The sequence below is a fragment of the Oncorhynchus mykiss genome, chromosome Y (assembly GCF_013265735.2).
Source record: "Oncorhynchus mykiss isolate Arlee chromosome Y, USDA_OmykA_1.1, whole genome shotgun sequence".
Classification (NCBI taxonomy): Eukaryota; Metazoa; Chordata; class Actinopteri; order Salmoniformes; family Salmonidae; genus Oncorhynchus; species Oncorhynchus mykiss.
In genome coordinates, this window is record NC_048593.1 from 71280 (window position 1) to 88876 (window position 17597).

A 17597-nucleotide genomic window follows, 5' to 3' on the forward strand; every position below is an offset into this window, starting at 1 on the left:
GGAATAAATGGACTTCACACAGTTCACAACGAGCCAGGCAGCCCAAACTGCTGCATATACCCTGCTTGCACGGAATGCAAGAAAAGTGACACAAAGTGACACAATTTCCCTGTTAGCAGGCAATATTAACTAAATATGCAGGTTTAAAAATGTATACTTGTGTATTGATTTTAAAGAAAGGCATTGATATTTATGGTTAGGTTTGGTGCAACGACAGTGCTAAATCATCACCCGTTTGGCAAAGTAGGCTGTGATTTGATGAGAAATTAACAGGCACCGCATCGATTATATGCAACGCAGGACACGCTAGATAAACTAGTAATATCAACAACCATGTGTAGTTAACTAGTGATTATGTGAAGATTGATTGTTTTTCATAAGTTTATTGCTAGCTAGCAACTTACCTTGGTATCTTGCTGCCCTCGCGTAACAGCTAGTCAGCCTCCTTGTGGAGTGCAATGTAAGGCAGGTGGTTAGAGCGTTGGACTAGTAACCAGAAGGTTGCAAAAACGAATCCCCGAGCTGACAAGGTAAACATTTGTCGTTCTGCCCGTGAATAAGGCAGTTAACCCACCGTTCCTAGGCCGTCATTGAAAATAAGAATGTGTTCTTAACTGACTTGCCAAGTTAAAAAAAGGTGTAAAAAAATTACAAAAAAACGGTGTCCAAAAATACCGATTTCCAATTGTTAGGAAAACTTGAAATCGGCCCTAATTAATCGGCCATTCCGATTAATCGGTCGACCTCTAACATGTAGTCTATTAATCAATGGTTATATGTAATGCGTAGTTTGATGTGTAACTAAAGAAAAGCCAGCCCTTACCTTTTGGAGAAATTCCAGAATTAGTATGGAACATGCTTCATTTTGCTTTCACGTGTGTGGAAAAAAGTAAGAAAGAGTATCTAAACCTCTCTCTCTATCTCTCACTTTTTCCCTCTGTCTTTCAGAATGCGACCCATGAGATTGGTGAGGAGGTGGAGGACGGGGTGGTATACACCATCACCCTGCGGAAGGTGCAGATGCTCCACCACCGCCACCATGTTGGTGGCAGCGGGGCCGTTAAGGGCCAACGCTGGCTAGGTCTGGACGCATCGCTCAGCCTGTATGAGACGTGCAAGGTGCGCACCATCAAGGCAGGCACGCTGGAGAAGCTGGTGGAGTACATGGTGGCGGCGTTCCGGGGCAACGACTCCACCTACGTTACCATCTTCCTCTGCACCTACCGCTCCTTCGCCTCCACCAAGCAGGTCCTGGACCTGCTGCTCAACAGGTGAGTAGAGGGGGGGAGAGGGAGGGATACATTGGTGCATAAATGGATGAATAGATGGATGAATTTACCGATGTATGCATGGGTGGATCCATTAGTTGATTGGTGGAAGAATTATAGATGGATGGAAAAGGTGGGTGGATGGAGTGATGCATGAATGACATGATGAATGGAGGGTGTGGATGAATACATGTCTTGATACAGGGATGGATATATGAATGGATGGATGGATGGATGGATAGATAGATAGATAGATAGATAGATAGATAGATAGATAGATAGATAGATAGATAGATGATAGATGATAGATAGATAGATAGATAGATAGATAGATAGATAGATAGATAGATAGATAGATAGACGACTAACAAACTGATTTCCACCTGTCTAATGTCCATTGCTCGTGTTTCAAGGCCCAAGCAAGTCTCTTCTTCTTATTGGTGTCCTTTAGTAGTGGTTTCTTTGCAGCAATTAATATCCTCTGAACAGTTGATGTTGAGATGTGTCTGTTACTTGAACTCTGTGAAGCATGTATTTGGGCTGCAATCTGAGGTGCAGTTAATTGCCCATTTCCGAGGCTGGTAACTCTAATGAACTTATCCTCTGCAGCAGAGGTAACTCTGGGTCTTCCTTTCCTGTGGCGGTCCTCATGAGAGACATTTTCATCATAGCTCTTGATGGTTTTTGCGACTGCACTTGAAAAAGCATTCAAAGTTCTTGAAATGTTCCTCATTGACTGACCTTCATGTCTTAAAGTAATGATGGACTGTCATTTCTCTTTGCTTATTTGAGCTGTTCTTGCCATAATATGGACTTGGTCTTTTACCAAATAGGGCTATCTTCTGTATACCAACCCCACCTTGTTCAGGTATGCCAAGCTCCAGCACCTGCCTGGCTCAGAGGGCCACAGACTGACTCATGATGATCGCACAGATCTGAGGAAGTAAGTCTCTGTCTGACTCAGAAACACATTGTGGACAATACTTCTCTCAAATAGCCTCCTTTTCAACACATACTGTACAGTGACATAAAACAGAGAAACTTACATCATTTTCACATTTTGTTGCCAGGAATGTGTAATATTTACACCTACAAGACATTATTCTAAGACATAAGAAAGGAAGCCACTTAATCTGTCCTACAAGCTAGTATAGTTGTAGGATCTTAATTTGATCACTCTTTTGTTGCTGGGAATTTTATTTCGCCGCAGGAAATGCCGATGAACTTTATGATTTACATAGATTCACTGAAAACCTGCACTAACACACTGTTAAGGTAACAGTATTCCACTTTTAATGTAGCCGCATTTTGACCAGCTAATATCCTACCCACTGATCAAGAAACATTATGGACTAAACACAGGTCAAATTAAAATCCTACATCTGTGTACCTCTTTTTTCTCCTTGCCACCAGCACTATTCTGCTGACGTAAGCAGTTTCGCCATTATGGACATTGGATATGTTTCTATTGTGTACAGTGGGGCAAAAAAGTATTTAGTAAGCCATTGTGCAAGTTCTCCCACTTAAAAAGATGAGAGAGGCCTGTCATTTTCATCATAGGTACACTTCAACTATGACAGACAAAATGAGAAAAAAAAATCCAGAAAATCACATTGTAGGATTTGTAATGAATTTATTTGCAAATTATGGTGGAAAATAAGTATTTGGTCAACTACAAACAAGCAAGATTTCTGGCTCTCACAGACCTTAACTTCTTCTTTAAGAGGCTCCTCTGTCCTGCACTTGTTACCTGCATTAATGGCACCTGTTTGAACAAGAACGGTGAGCATAAATCCCAGAACCACACGGGGGGACTAGGTCCTCCACCTGTTACCTGTATTAATGACACTTGAAACAGTCACACTCCAAACTCCACTATGGCCAAGACGAAAGAGCTGTCAAAGGACACCAGAAACAAAATTGTAGACCTGCACCAGGCTGGGAAGACGGAATCTGCAATAGGTAAGCAGCTTGGTTTGAAGAAATCAACTGTGGGAGCAATTATTAGGAAATGGAGGACATACAAGACCACTGATAATCTCCCTCGATCTGGGGCTCCACGCAAGATCTCACCCCGTGGGCTCAAAATGATCACAAGAACGGTGAGCAAAAATCCCAGAACCACACGGGGGGACCTAGTGAATGACCTGCAGAGAGCTGGGACCAAAGTAACATAGCCTACCATCAGTAACACACTACGCCGCCAGGGACTCAAATCCTGCAGTGCCAGACGTGTCCCCCTGCTTAAGCCAGTACATGTCCAGGCCCGTCTGAAGTTTGCTAGAGAGCATTTGGATGATCCAGAAGAAGATTCGGAGAATATCATATGGTCAGATGAAACCAAAATATAACTTTTTGGTAAAAACTCAACTCGTTGTGTTTGGAGGACAAAGAATGCTGAGTTGCATCCAAAGAACACCATACCTACTGTGAAGCATGGGGGTGGAAACATCATGCTTTGGGGCTGTTTTTCTGCAAAGGGACTAGGACGACTGATTGGTGTAAAGGAAAGAATGAATGGGGCCATGTATCGTGAGATTTTGAGTGAAAACCTCCTTCCATCAGCAAGGGAATTGAAGATTAAATGTGGCTGGGTCTTTCAGCATGACAATTATCCCAAACACACCGCCCGGGCAACGAAGTAGTGGCTTCATAAGAAGCATTTCAAGGTCCTGGAGTGGCCTAGCCAGTCTCCAGATCTCAACCCCATAGAAAATCTTTGGAGGGAGTTGAAAGTCCGTGTTGCCCAGCAACAGCCCCAAAACATCACTGCTCTAGAGGAGATCTGCATGTAGGAATGGGCCAAAGCAACAGTGAGTGAAAAAAGCAACAGTGTGTGAAAACCTTGTGAAGACTTACAGAAAACATTTGACCTCTGTCATTGCCAACAAAGGGTATATAACAAAGTATTGAGATAAACTTTTGTTATTGACCAAATACTTATTTTCCACCATAATTTGCAAATAAATTCCATAAAAAAATCCTACAATGTGATAAACAGGCCTCTCTCATATTTTTAAGTGGGAGAACTTGCACAATTGGTGGCTGACTAAATACTTTTTTGCCCCACTGTATATATCTTGCCTGTCCTTCTCAGAATTTAATGTATGCTAGTCTCCTTTATTTTCACTCTCCTATCATTTTCCTGTACTTGATACACCCCTCTGTCTATGTACTTTATCTTTCCTATCTCGCAACTCCATTTTCCTCTTTTTTTTATTATTAAAGGTAAAGAAATTTGCCATCCAAACACATGTATTAAACTCTCTCTCTCTCCACAGCACAATATCCTCCATCTTGGGGGCATGGCTTGACCAGTACTCTGAGGACTTCTGGAATCCTCCGGAGTACAGCTGCCTGCGACGTCTCATCTCCTACCTGCACCTCAACTTCCCGGGATCGGACCTGGAACGCCGCGCCTGCAACCTCCTGGCCCACTTCCACCACCGGCAGCTCCAAGAGCCCGAGAGTGAGTGTAAGACACTCACCTTACCCCCGACTAAACTTATGTCCTTTGAACCCTGACCCCAGCTCCTAAACATGGTCATGTAGAGTCCATATAATTCGTATTAGTGGAAGGCCAGAGATATTTTGGGTGGTACTCCAAATAAGAGAACACTGCTGTTTGTGAATCCCTTTTTGTGTTAGACAAAACTGTGTGACGTGATCATGTAGTAAAGTAGGACCAGCACAGTCAGATGCTCTATTACACACACACACCTGTATTAGCTTACGACATTTCGAGCTACATCTTCAACGAAAGTTATATCTGAGGGTGGTCACTTCACTACGTTAAGGACTTTACAAACCCCAGCCGCTCATAAAAAGTGGTGAAAGTGTGTTTGACTGTTACGCACGCCTCTATGAAGAGGGAACGCAACACCCTGCTACAACTAAACTCTCTGTGAAGTGAAAAAGGTATGAACTGTAGGTGCGAGTAAGAATGACAACAGACAGAATGTGGTACCGTTTACAAGGACTTTATTCCTTTACACGGTAATATGGGGAAAAGGGGCTGGACGGAAACAAAGCAAAGAAAGTAAATCTCAAAGCCCCCCCCCCTCTCCTATCTTACCTGCCTACCCACTACTTACCTAATTTAGCACCACCTGGTGCCCTAACCAAAATACAGGGGGTTGTCCGTCCAGGTCTTACCTAGTGTGCCTAGACAATGAATATACTACGGGTATATGTATGCCCGCGGGCCTCTCGCCTAAGCACTCCCAAGGTGCCTTCCCCTTTCCCCCTGGGAACAAATGAAACAGAATATTAAACAATTTCACAAACAAACTAAGAAACAAAGGACATCAAATAAGCTCTATCTGAGCAACAAACTCACAAAACATACCAACTTCCCAGCAATGAACTCCCAGCAAAATCTCTCAGTAATCCCTACCTCCAAAATCTCTCTCTCCTGAACAGAACACTGGCTTTTATATAGCTTCAGAATGAATGTAACTGGAGACAGCTGTGTCTTGACGAGGGGGCGGGGTCAGCTCTCCAATTAGTCGTGGAGTTGACCAATCAGCTGCTTGAGGGATTTCAGGAAGCCATTTCCTGAAATAAAACACATGCAAATACACAAACTACAACACATAAACTGGGGAACGTAACATTGACGTAATTAAGCTAATGAGTTGTGATGTCACCCCTCAGTGCTGGATCATGGCGGCTATCCTTTCACCTTATTGGAGGAGAATGGCTACGAGGATGACCGACTGGACTTTCTGAACTTTGACCCGGCGGTGGTGGCCGAGCAGTTCACCCTCATGGACGCGGTAAGATGACAAAACATTACAAAAACTCAGATTCCCAGCAGCACATGTCCTTGTACTAACAACATATCCTTATACAGTATTAACTCGATTTTTAAATTACATTTAGTCTATTATTTTCCATTATCATTTTCCACCATTGCACTTTATAGTGTTAAGTTACTTTCTCATTGTTTTCAAGAAGTTTGTGTATTTTTCCACGCCAGATTTGAAGCAAAATGAAAAATGAAACGCTGTAACTCTGTCATCTTGTGAGCATTGGAGCCCAGATAGAGTCCTGCACGGGTCAGTTTTTTGGAGCCGCACCCCGCCCCATCACAATGTGATGCAGCCACATTGACGACTTAAAACCCTTTGGGAAAAAGCCTTCTAATTAGCCTTCTTCTTACGTAATGAAAGCATAATAGCCGACATAACAAAACACAATATGGTTTAGATAATCAAATAGTTTAATTGAAACTTAAATGAACAGTTCCAAGAATCAACTAGATTATATGCTGAAAAAATTGCCTAGGCTACAGTTATTTAGTAGGCTATTTGCTACTGAAACTTTTACCAGCCTCACAGGTCTAAACTTTATATGGCTTGTGTATGGTCTAAATGACCTAAAGCCTGAATTAACATAATAATGAACAAATAGTTACCTGAATTATTGTAAATAAATACCTGCTTGCACTTTGTATCCATCTACCGGGTTGTTGTCCTCCTTGTCCACAATGACTCCAAAATTCTTCCAACCCGGGGATTTCACTCGCACGTTTCCATGATGGTGTAGCCTATTCCACCATCATAACCTTTCTTTTTATTTCTCCTGTTACTTTAGATATTTTCGCATGAGCTAGGAGTCAGGGAAAATAAACTTTGCAACATATTGTGGCGTGGTGGAAGGGAATATATAAGCCCTGCACGTGGACAAATTAGGAATGTTTCAGCACCACACAAATAATGGATAGTTCCCCGCTCCACTCTCTCGGCTGCGTGGCTGTCTGCCTCACCGCTCACTTAGCCTAATGGACTTCGCAACACAATTCATCACAACAAGCTCCTGTGTTTGTAAAATATATATTATCTTGATTTAAAAATGTTTTCGAGAATGTTTTCATTCCACCAGTTGATTTTTTTGCTGGTCAACGGCTGGGAACCGTGGGTATGTGACCTGATGCAGGACTATAAGCCGTGTTAGTTATCTTAGGAAGTGAAGAGAGACAGAAGACACCGAGGGCTTTATGCCCACTCTGCTGCTGAGTGTCCTACGGACTTTTGTTAGGAGACTGGAGTGCAGCAGACACTTTTATCATTCCTCCTCGAAGTCTTCTAAAGGATCTGCCTGCCTCTCTTTTCTCTCTCTTCTGTCCATGAGAGTGAAAACATGTTAAACTCATCTAAAATACATTACTGGTTGTGACAAGAGACCATTTTGTTTTATAGTTCTTACTCCCCTTTTTCCTCATAGGAGCTCTTTAAGAAGGTGGTCCCCTACCACTGTCTGGGGAGTATCTGGTCGCACCGGGACAAGAAGGGCAAGGAGCATCTGGCACCCACCATCCGTGCCACTGTCACACAGTTCAACTGCGTCACCAACTGTGTCATCGCCACCTGCTTGAGTGAGCGTCTGCTCAAACCCACACAGCGGGCCAAACTGGTGGAGCGCTGGATCGAAGTGGCCAGGGTGAGGAGCTGTTGTTAGCAGGAGTTGTTCTTGTTGTTGTTGTGGTTGTTGTTGTTGTTGTTGTTGGCATGAGATTCTGAGGTGTCCTTGGCTTCAGTTCCTGCAGAGGCACAGTGTGTGTTGTGTAGCATGATGACTACAGTACCCATAATGCTATGTTCAAAATATTTATTTGAGTAAAAAAAGTTCTAATGCTTCCCTTTCCTTAATAATACATTGGATTGATATGCCACCGGTGCTTAGTTGGGTTCATTGATATCTCCTTGATATTCATAGTCTTTTTTCCCTTCAGGAGTGTCGAATCCTGAAGAATTTTTCTTCGCTACGGGCCATCCTTTCTGCTCTGCAGTGCAACCCGGTCCACCGGCTGAAGAGGACATGGGATGAGGTGTCCAGGGAGAACTTTCGCATCTTCCACGAGTTGTCAGAAATATTCTCAGACGAAAATAACCATTCGCTCAGCAGAGAGCTGCTCATCAAGGTAGGATGTGTGTGTGTGTCTACAGTACCAGTAAAAAGTTTGGACACACCTACTCATTCAAGGGTTTTTACTTTATTTTGACTATTTTCCACATTGTAGAATTAAAAACTATGAAATAACACACATGGAATCATGTAGTAACAACATTTTTTTTAAACAAATCAAAATATATTTGACATTTGAGATTCTTAGTAGACACCCTTTGCCTTGATGACAGCTTTGCACACTCTTGGCATTCTCTCAACCAACTTCACCTTGAATGCTTTTCCAACCGTCTTGATGCCGTTTCCACATATGCTGAGCACTTGTTGGCTGCTTTTCCTTTACTCTGGGGTCCAACTCATCTCAAGCAATCTCAATTGGGTTGAGGTCGGTGATTTTGGAGGCCAGGTCATCTGAGGCAGCACTCCATCACTCTCCTTCTTGGTCAAATAGCCCTTACATAGCCTGGTAGCCATTGTCCTGTTGAAAAATAAATGATAGTCCCACTAAACGCAAACCAGATGGGATGGCGTATCGCTGCAGAATGCTGTGGTAGCCATGCTGGTTAAGTGTGCCTTGAATTCTAAACAAATCACAGACAGTGCCACCAGCATAGCACCATCAAACCACCTCCTCCATGATTCACTGTGGGAACCACACACATAATCTGTTCACCTACTCTGCGTCTCACAAAGACACGGCATTGGAACCAAAAATCTCAAATTTGGACAGATTTCCACCGGTCTAATGTCCATTGCTCATGTTTCTTGGCACAAACAAGTCTCTTCTTATTATTGGTGTAATTTAGTAGTGGTTTCTTTGCAGCAATTCAACCATGAAGGTCTGATTCACACAGTCTCCTCTGAACAGTTGATGTTGAGATGTGTCTGTTACTTGAACTCTGTGAAGAATGTATTTATGCTGCAATTTCTGAGGCTGGTAACTATAATGAATGTAATGATCTTATCTTCTGCAGCAAAGATAACTCTGGGTCTTCCTTTCCTGTAGCGGTCCTCATGAGAGCCAGTTTCATCATAGCTCTTGATAGTTTTTACAACTGCACTTGAAGAAGCTTTCAAAGTACTTGAAATGTTCTGTATTGACTGATCTTCATGTCTTACAGTAATGATGGACTGTCGTTTCTCTTTGCTTATTTGAGCTGTTCTTGCCATAATATGGACTTGGTCTTTTACCAAATAGGGCAATCTTCTGTATACCATCCCTACCTTGTCACAACACAAATGATTGGTTCAAACGCATTAAGAAGGAAAGAAATTCCACAAATGAACTTTTAACAAGGCACACCTGTTAATTGAAATGCATTCCAGGTGACTACCTCATGAAGCTGGTTGAGAGAATGCCAAGAGTGTGCAAATCTGTCAACCAGACAAATGGTGAAGAATCTTAAATATAACATCTATTTTGATTTGTTTAACACTTTTTTGGTTACTACATGATTCCATTTGTGTTGTTTCACTGTTTTGATGTCTTCACTATTATTCTACAATGTAGAAGAAAAATCCCTGAATGAGTAGGTATGTCCAAACTTTTGACTGGTAATTGTATGTTGCTGGCTTTTGGGCAAAAAAGATATTTGAAAAGTCCCAAAATAAACCTGTTGCCGGCCAAAATGACCGGGAGGAAAAAAATCCCATTGCAATTTAATGCTTTTTTATTAATGGAGTTACTAGTAAATACGTTTGACCATCATGCTCATCGTTCTATAGGTTAATTTGTATTTATTATGGATCCCTGCTGGCAGCTACTCTTCCTGGGGTCCAGAAAAATTAAGGCAGTTATACATTTAAAAAACATTATAATAGATTCACAACAGATTTCACAACATATTAAGTTTGTGCCCTCAGGCCCCCTCTACTACTACATATCTACAATACAAAATCTATGTGCACGTGTGTATAGTGCGTATGTTATCGTGTGTTTGAATGCATGTGTCTGTGACTATGTTTGTGTCCCCGCTGTTCCATTAGGTGTATTTTTAAAAGTTTTTAAAATCTAATTTTACTGCTTGCGTCAGTTACTTGATGTGGAATAGAGTTCCATGTAGTCATGGGTCTATCTAGTACTGTGCACCTCCGAGAGTCTGTTCTGGACTTGGGGACTGTGAAGAGACCTCTGGTGGCATGTCTCGTGGGGTATGCATGGGTGTCCAAGCTGTGTGCCAATAGTTCCAACAGACAGCTCAGTGCATTCAACATGTCAATACCTCTCCCAAATAAGTAGTGATGAAGTCAATCTCTGCTCCACTTTGAGCCAGGAGAGATTTACATGCATATTATTAATGTTAGCTCTTTGTGTACATCCAAGGACCAGCCTTGCTGCCCTGTTCTGAGCTATTTGCAATTTTCCTAAGTACCTCATTGTGACACCTGACCACATGACTAAACAGTAGTCAAGGTGTGACAGAACTAGGGCCTGTAGGACCTGCCTTGTTGATGGTGCTGTTTAGAATGCAGACTGGCTCTTTATTATGGACAGACTTCTCCCCATCTTAGCTGCTGTTGTATCAATATGTTTTGATCATAACAGTTTACAATCCAGGGTTACTCCAAGCAGTTTAGTCTCCCCTTGCTCAATTACTGTCACGTGTGCTCCCTCTCCGGCTTCTAGGTCACCAGGCTGCTCGTTATGGCGCACACCTGTCCCCATCGTTACATGCACCTGCACGTCATCAGACTCACCTGGACATCATCACTTCCCTGATTACCTTCCCCATACATGTCACTCCCTTTGGTTCCTTCCCCAGGCATCATTGTTTCTGTTCCTGTGTTAGTTCTGTGCGTTGTTCGTGATTCTTATTTTTTGTATAATGTTGTGTTTAATTATTAAAACACTCACTCCCTGAACTTGCTTCTCAACTCTCAGCGCACATCGTTACAGAATGACGCCTCACCTAAGGGAAGCATCAGGGAATGTTTTTTTTTCTGGTGTGAATGATGTCGGGTCCGGGAGCCACTACAGATTCTCATGCCTCAGACAGATGGCCAGGCTTCCCTGCTACAGCCAGCTCATCGGGCTTTCATGCCTTCACTGGATCGCCAGGCTCCCCTGCTTCCATCGGCTCGTCAGGCTCTCATGCCTCAGCCGGATAACCAGCTCCCCTGCTTTAGCCGGTCTGTCAAGTTCTTGCGCCCCAGCCGGTGACAGGTTCCCGCGCATCAGCAGGGGTGACCGGTCTGCTCCTGATCCCCGGGATAGTATTTTTGGTCGGTGTCCTGCGGCTGGAGCCGTGCGTCAGAGAGGGGGTACTGTCACGTGTGCTCCCTTTCCGGCCTCTAGCTCACCAGGTTGCTTGTTATGGCGCACACCTGTCACCAGCATTACGTGCACCTGCACGTCATCAGACTCACCTGGACTCCATCACTTCCCTGATTACCCTCCCTATAAATGTCACTCCCTTTGGTTCCTTCCCCAGGTGTCATTGTTTCTGTTCCTGTGTTAGTTCTGTGCGTTGTCCGTGTTTCTTATTTTTGTATTATGTTGTGTTTTATTTACTAAAACATTCACTCCCTGAACTTGCTTCCCGACTCTCAGCGCACATCGTTACAATTACCATGTTATTCATTGCAAGATTTAGGTTAGGTTTAGGGTTTCGTGAATGATTTGTCCAAAATACAATGCTTTTCGTTTTTTAAATATTTAGGACTAACTTATTCCTTGCCACCCATTCGGTCACTAACTGCAGCTCTTTAAGTGTTGCAGTCATTTCAGTCACTATGGTAGCTGACGTGTGTTGTGTCATCGGCATACATAGACACACTGGCTTTACTCAAAGCTAGTGGCATGTCATTAGTAAAGATTGAAAAAAGTAAGGGGTCTAGACAGCTGCCCTGGGGAATTCCTGATTCTACCTGGATTTTGTTGGAGAGGCTTCCATTAAATAACACCCTCTGTGTTCGGTTAGACAGGTAACGCTTTATCCACAATATACCAGGGGGTGTAAAGCCATAACACATACGTTTTTCCAGCAACAGACTATGCTCGATAATGTCAAAACCCACACTGAAGTCTAACAAAACCGCCACAACAATCTTTTTATCATTGATTTCTCTTAGCCAATCATCAGTAATTTGTGTCAGTACTTGTTGAATGTCCTTCCCTATAAGCGTGCTGAAAGTCTGTTTGTCAATTTGTTTACTGTAAAATAGCCTTATATGTGGTCAAACACAATTTTTTCCAAAAGTTTACAAAGCATTTGTAACAGGCTGATTGGTCAGCTATTTGAGCCATTAAAGAGGGCTTTACTATTTTATTTATTTAACCTGTTGCGACGACCAAACCCGGATCCGGGATTCTATTTATAGACCTAAGCTCATTACCATAACGCAACGTTAACTATTCATGAAAATCGCAAATGAAATGAAATAAATATGCTATCTCTCAAGCTTAGCCTTTTGTTAACAACACTGTCATCTCAGATTTTCAAAATATGCTTTTCAACCATAGGAAAACAATAATTTGTGTAACAGTAGCTAGCTAGCGTAGCATTCAGCGTTAGCATTAGCGTTAGCATTTAGCAGGCAACTATCACAAAAACAAGTAAAGCCTTCAAATAAAATAACTTACCTTTGAAGAACTTCTGATGTTTTCAATGAGGAGACTCTCAGTTAGATAGCAGATGCTCAGTTTTTCCAAAAAGATTCTTTGTGTATTAGAAATAGCTCCGTTTTGTACATCACATTTGGCTACCAAAAAAAAAAAAAAAAAAAAAAACGAAAATTCAGCCCTCAAAACGCGAACTTTTTTCCAAATTAACTCCATAATATCGACTGAAACATGGCAAACGTGGTTTAGAATCAATCCTCAAGGTGTTTTTCCACATATCTCTTCGATGATATATCCTTCGTGGAAGCCTGGTTTCTCCTTGCTCTCAAATGGAAAAATAATTGCACCTGGCTTTGCGCTCCAATTTCGACGCAGGGACACCAGGCGGACACTTGGAAAATGTAGTCTCTTATGGTCAATCTTCCAATGATATGCCTATAAATACGTCACAATGCTGCAAACACCTTGGGGAAACGACAGAAAGTGTAGGCTCATTCCTTGCGCAATCACAGCCATATAAGGAGACAATGGAAAACAGAGCTTCAGAGATTCTGCTCATTTCCTGGTTTCGCCTGTAGAATGAGTTCTGGGGCACTTACAGACAATATCTTTGCAGATTCTGAAACTTCAGAGTGTTTTCTTTCCAAAACGGTCAATAATATGCATAGTCGAGCATCTTTTCGTGACAAAATATTGCGCTTAAAACGGGAACGTTTTTTATCCAAAAATGAAATAGCGCCCCTAGAGATCCAAGAGGTTAAACTTTATTTAACTAGGCAAGTAAATTAAGAACAAATTCTTATTTACAATGAGGGCCTACTATCCTTATGTAGGGGAATACCTTTTGCTTCCCTCCAGGCCTGAGGGCTTACACTTTCTAGTAGGCTTAAATTGAATATATGGCAAATAGGTGTAGCAATATCGTCCACTATTATCCTCAGTAATTTTCCATCCAAGTTGTCAGACCCCGGTGCCTTGTCATTGTTGACAGATAACTATCATTTTTTAACCTCTTACAGTTCTTGTCTTTCATAATTTGGTCAGATATACTCGGATGTGTAGTGTCAGCATTTGTTGCTGGCATGTCATGCCTAAGTTTGCTAGTCTTGCCAATTAAACAATCATTTAAATAGTTGGCAATATCAGTGGGTTTTGTGATGAATGAGTCATCTGATTCAATGAATGATGGAGCGGAGTTTGCCTTTTTGCCCCAAATGTCATTTAAGATGCTCCAAAGCTTTTTACTATCATTCTTTATGTCCTTTATCTTTGTTTCATAGTGTAGTTTCTTCTTCTTTTTTTCAGTGATTTTTTTAATTTGCAGTACGTTTTCAAATCGGTTGTACAGCCAGACCTATTTGCCATTTATTTTGCCTCATCCCTCTCAACCATACAATTGCTCAATTCCTCATCAATCCACAGGGGTTTAACAGTTTTTACAGTCATTTTCTTAATGGGTGCATGCTTATTAGTAACTGGAATAAGCAATTTCATAAATGTGTAAAGTGAAGCGTCTGGTTGCTCCTCATTACACACCATGTACCAATAAATATTATTTACATCAACAACATAGGAATCGCTACAAAACGTATTGTATGACCTCTTATACACTGTATTAGGCCCAGCCTTTGGAACTTTGGTTTTCCTACATATGGCTACTACATTGTAATCACTACATCCAATGGATTTAGATACGGCTTTTCAAACACATTTCTGCAGCATTAGTAAAGATGTGATCAATACATGTTGATGATTTAATTCCTGTGCTGTTTATAACTACCCTGGTGTAGGTTGATTGATAACCTGAACCAGGTTGCAGGGACTAGTTACAGTTTGAAGCTTTCTCTTGAGTGGGCAGCTTGATGAAAGCCAGTCAATATTTAAATCACCCAGAAAATATTCCTCTGTTGATGTCACATACATTATCAAGCATTTCTCATATGTTATCCAGATACTGACTGTTAGCACTTGTGGGTCTACAGAGACTATATTGAGCATACAGAGCCTATTTTGAGCCGGATTTCTCCTGCAGGGAGGTGGTTGATGGTGGTTGGTGGTTGATGCTGGAGTAAAACGTGCTTTTATAAGCCCATTCATTGCCCAACAATTTCAAATGCAATCGCCTGTTAAAAACTGTTTCTATATGTGCTCAGGCACGCACTTACTCAACATGATCAGAACAGAGAAACCAGACACATGCTCATTGCTCACATGGAGCACTCCAAACAAAAGGCAAATGAACTAATTACAAATCTAGAAAATGATTGTTATGAAATCAACCAAAACTTCTCACAAGTGTAGCAGCTTGTGAACTCTCCAAAAAACATTACCACTCCAAGAATGAGAATGGTAAATGACTGTAATTAATACATGCATTAACATAAATTAATGTAACCAAATGATCAGGATAAACGGTACATTTACGACTGGTGACGTGTAATGGGGAATATATTTTTTTTTAAATCAAAGGGCAAACAATTCACAAAATGAAACAATGAATGCGCAAGAATTGGAGGGAGACAGCTGAGCCATTCTGGAGAGCGACTCGCCTATATCGCCACACACCCCTCCCCCTCTTCTTGTCTCAACATTTTAAATTACACTCAAGACACATTAGCTTCACACATATTTTAAAGATGCTTTTCACTGATAAGCGAAACTCAATAATCAGCTATGCCTATTGTCACGCACGCTGCCCAAATAGTGGGCTTCTCAAATAGGCCTACGAGCTTGTGATTTGAAACATTCCACAGCAATTTTTTAAAAGAATCTATTGATCCTCTATTCTTCTGTGGCCAAGTAATGCTTTCTGGTGAAGTATTTTGAATGATTTTATTTATAGACACGATTCTGTGTATAAACAGGAGTAATTATATAATTTATTCTCATTTATTACCATTTACTTCCTTATTGGACCCACCGCTATGACATTTCTCTCCTGTTCTATTGGTTTTCATATTTCTTTTGTTGTCCAGAAAACAAAGGAACAATCCCAGTCATATTACCTCTTTCTAAGTTTCTAACAGTGATTTTTATCTCTTTCACTAATGGAACCGCTATCAGGTGCCCTGTTTAGAATGGTGTTTTCCCAGGTGTTCTGTTTAGAATGGTGTTTTCCCAGGTGCGCTGTTTAGAATGGTGTTTTCCCAGGTGTTCTGTTTAGAATGGTGTTTTCCCAGGTGTTCTGTTTAGAATGGTGTTTTCCCGGGTGTTCTGTTTAGAATGGTGTTTTACCAGGTGTTCTGTTTAGAATGGTGTTTTACCAGGTGTTCTGTTTAGAATGGTGTATTCCCAGGTGCTCTGTTTAGAATGGTGTTTTACCAGGTGTTCTGTTTAGAATGGTGTTTTACCAGGTGTTCTGTTTAGAATGGTGTTTTACCAGGTGTTCTGTTTAGAATGGTGTTTTCCCAGGTGTTCTGTTTAGAATGGTGTTTTACCAGGTGTTCTGTTTAGAATGGTATTTTCCCAGGTGGTCTGTTTAGAATGGTGTTTCCCCAGGTGTTCTGTTTAGAATGGTGTTTTCCCAGGTGCTCTGTTTAGAATGGTATTTTCCCAGGTGGTCTGTTTAGAATGGTGTTTTCCCAGGTGCGCTGTTTAGAATGGTGTATTCCCAGGTGTTCTGTTTAGAATGGTGTTTTCCCAGGTGGTCTGTTTAGAATGGTGTTTTCCCAGGTGCGCTGTTTAGAATGGTGTTTTCCCAGGTGTTCTGTTTAGAATGGTGTATTCCCAGGTGTTCTGTTTAGAATGGTGTTTTCCAGGTGGTCTGTTTAGAATGGTGTTTTCCCAGGTGCGCTGTTTAGAATGGTGTTTTCCCAGGTGCGCTGTTTAGAATGGTGTTTTCCAGGTGTTCTGTTTAGAATGGTGTTTTCCCAGGTGGTCTGTTTAGATTGGTGTTTTCCAGGTGGTCTGTTTAGAATGGTGTTTTCCCAGGTGCGCTGTTTAGAATGGTGTTTTCCCAGGTGCGCTGTTTAGAATGGTGTTTTCCAGGTGTTCTGTTTAGAATGGTGTTTTCCCAGGTGGTCTGTTTAGATTGGTGTTTTCCCAGGTGGTCTGTTTAGATTGGTGTTTTCCCAGGTGGTCTGTTTAGATTGGTGTTTTCCAGGTGGTCTGTTTAGATTGGTGTTTTCCAGGTGGTCTGTTTAGAATGGTGTTTTCCCAGGTGCGCTGTTTAGAATGGTATTTTCCCAGGTGGTCTGTTTAGAATGGTGTTTTCCAGGTGGTCTGTTTAGAATGGTGTTTACCCAGGTGGTCTGTTTAGAATGGTGTTTTCCCAGGTGCGCTGTTTAGAATGGTGTTTTCCCAGGTGCGCTGTTTAGATTGGTGTTTTCCCGCGAATCGCCTTATGGCAAAGGTTTGAAAACAACCTTTTATTGGCTGCTTCATTACACGAGTTGTTGAGATGCATTACCTTAACATCCTGTTAAGATGCATTACCATAATCTAAATGTGATCTCTGTCATTCTGAGCATCGTGGGTTATGCACCCAATGCATATGGGTCATGTATATTTTGCAAATGGCCGGTAAATTAAAATCTTCCCGGTCACGTTGTCCGGTGCCACATTTTCCTAACAGAAACCCATGCACACCTATATGTGTGTGCGTGCATTATGTATTTGAGGGGCAGAATCATTAATAAATATGTTATACACCTACACACAGTTGAGTGATATGATTTCCTTTGTGTGGGGTCACATCCCTCTAGGACTACTCCTACACACACACTGATGGTGTCATCACTCAGGATCAGATGACAGGGTGTGGCTGACACACTACCCCCTGCAGTAAGTAGCATAATAGGGTAACTAACGTGTGTTGCGCTTGGTGCCCAAAAAGGGCATTCTGAAATTAAATTGTGACA

At 41.8% G+C, this 17597-nt stretch overlaps 1 protein-coding gene across 6 annotated transcripts in view; it reads left to right on the forward strand.

Annotated features, from left to right (window-relative positions):
* Positions 1-653: 653 nt before the first annotated feature.
* Positions 654-17597, forward strand: part of LOC110509485 (ral guanine nucleotide dissociation stimulator) — a 34867-nt gene continuing 17923 nt past the window's right edge. For 5 of the 6 annotated variants that reach the window (XR_005040407.1, XR_005040409.1, XR_005040408.1 and 2 more), the window contains exons 1-6: positions 654-1271; positions 2137-2211; positions 4550-4743; positions 5925-6046; positions 7497-7712; positions 8005-8193. Coding sequence is in view for 3 of the 6 variants with exons in the window: in XM_021590372.2 (XP_021446047.2) it covers positions 856-1271; positions 2137-2211; positions 4550-4743; positions 5925-6046; positions 7497-7712; positions 8005-8193 (1212 nt within the window). In the remaining 3 variants the exon portion in view is untranslated. The remainder of the gene's footprint in view (positions 1272-2136; positions 2212-4549; positions 4744-5924; positions 6047-7496; positions 7713-8004; positions 8194-17597) is intronic. The other variant, XM_036967706.1, reaches the window with a different exon arrangement.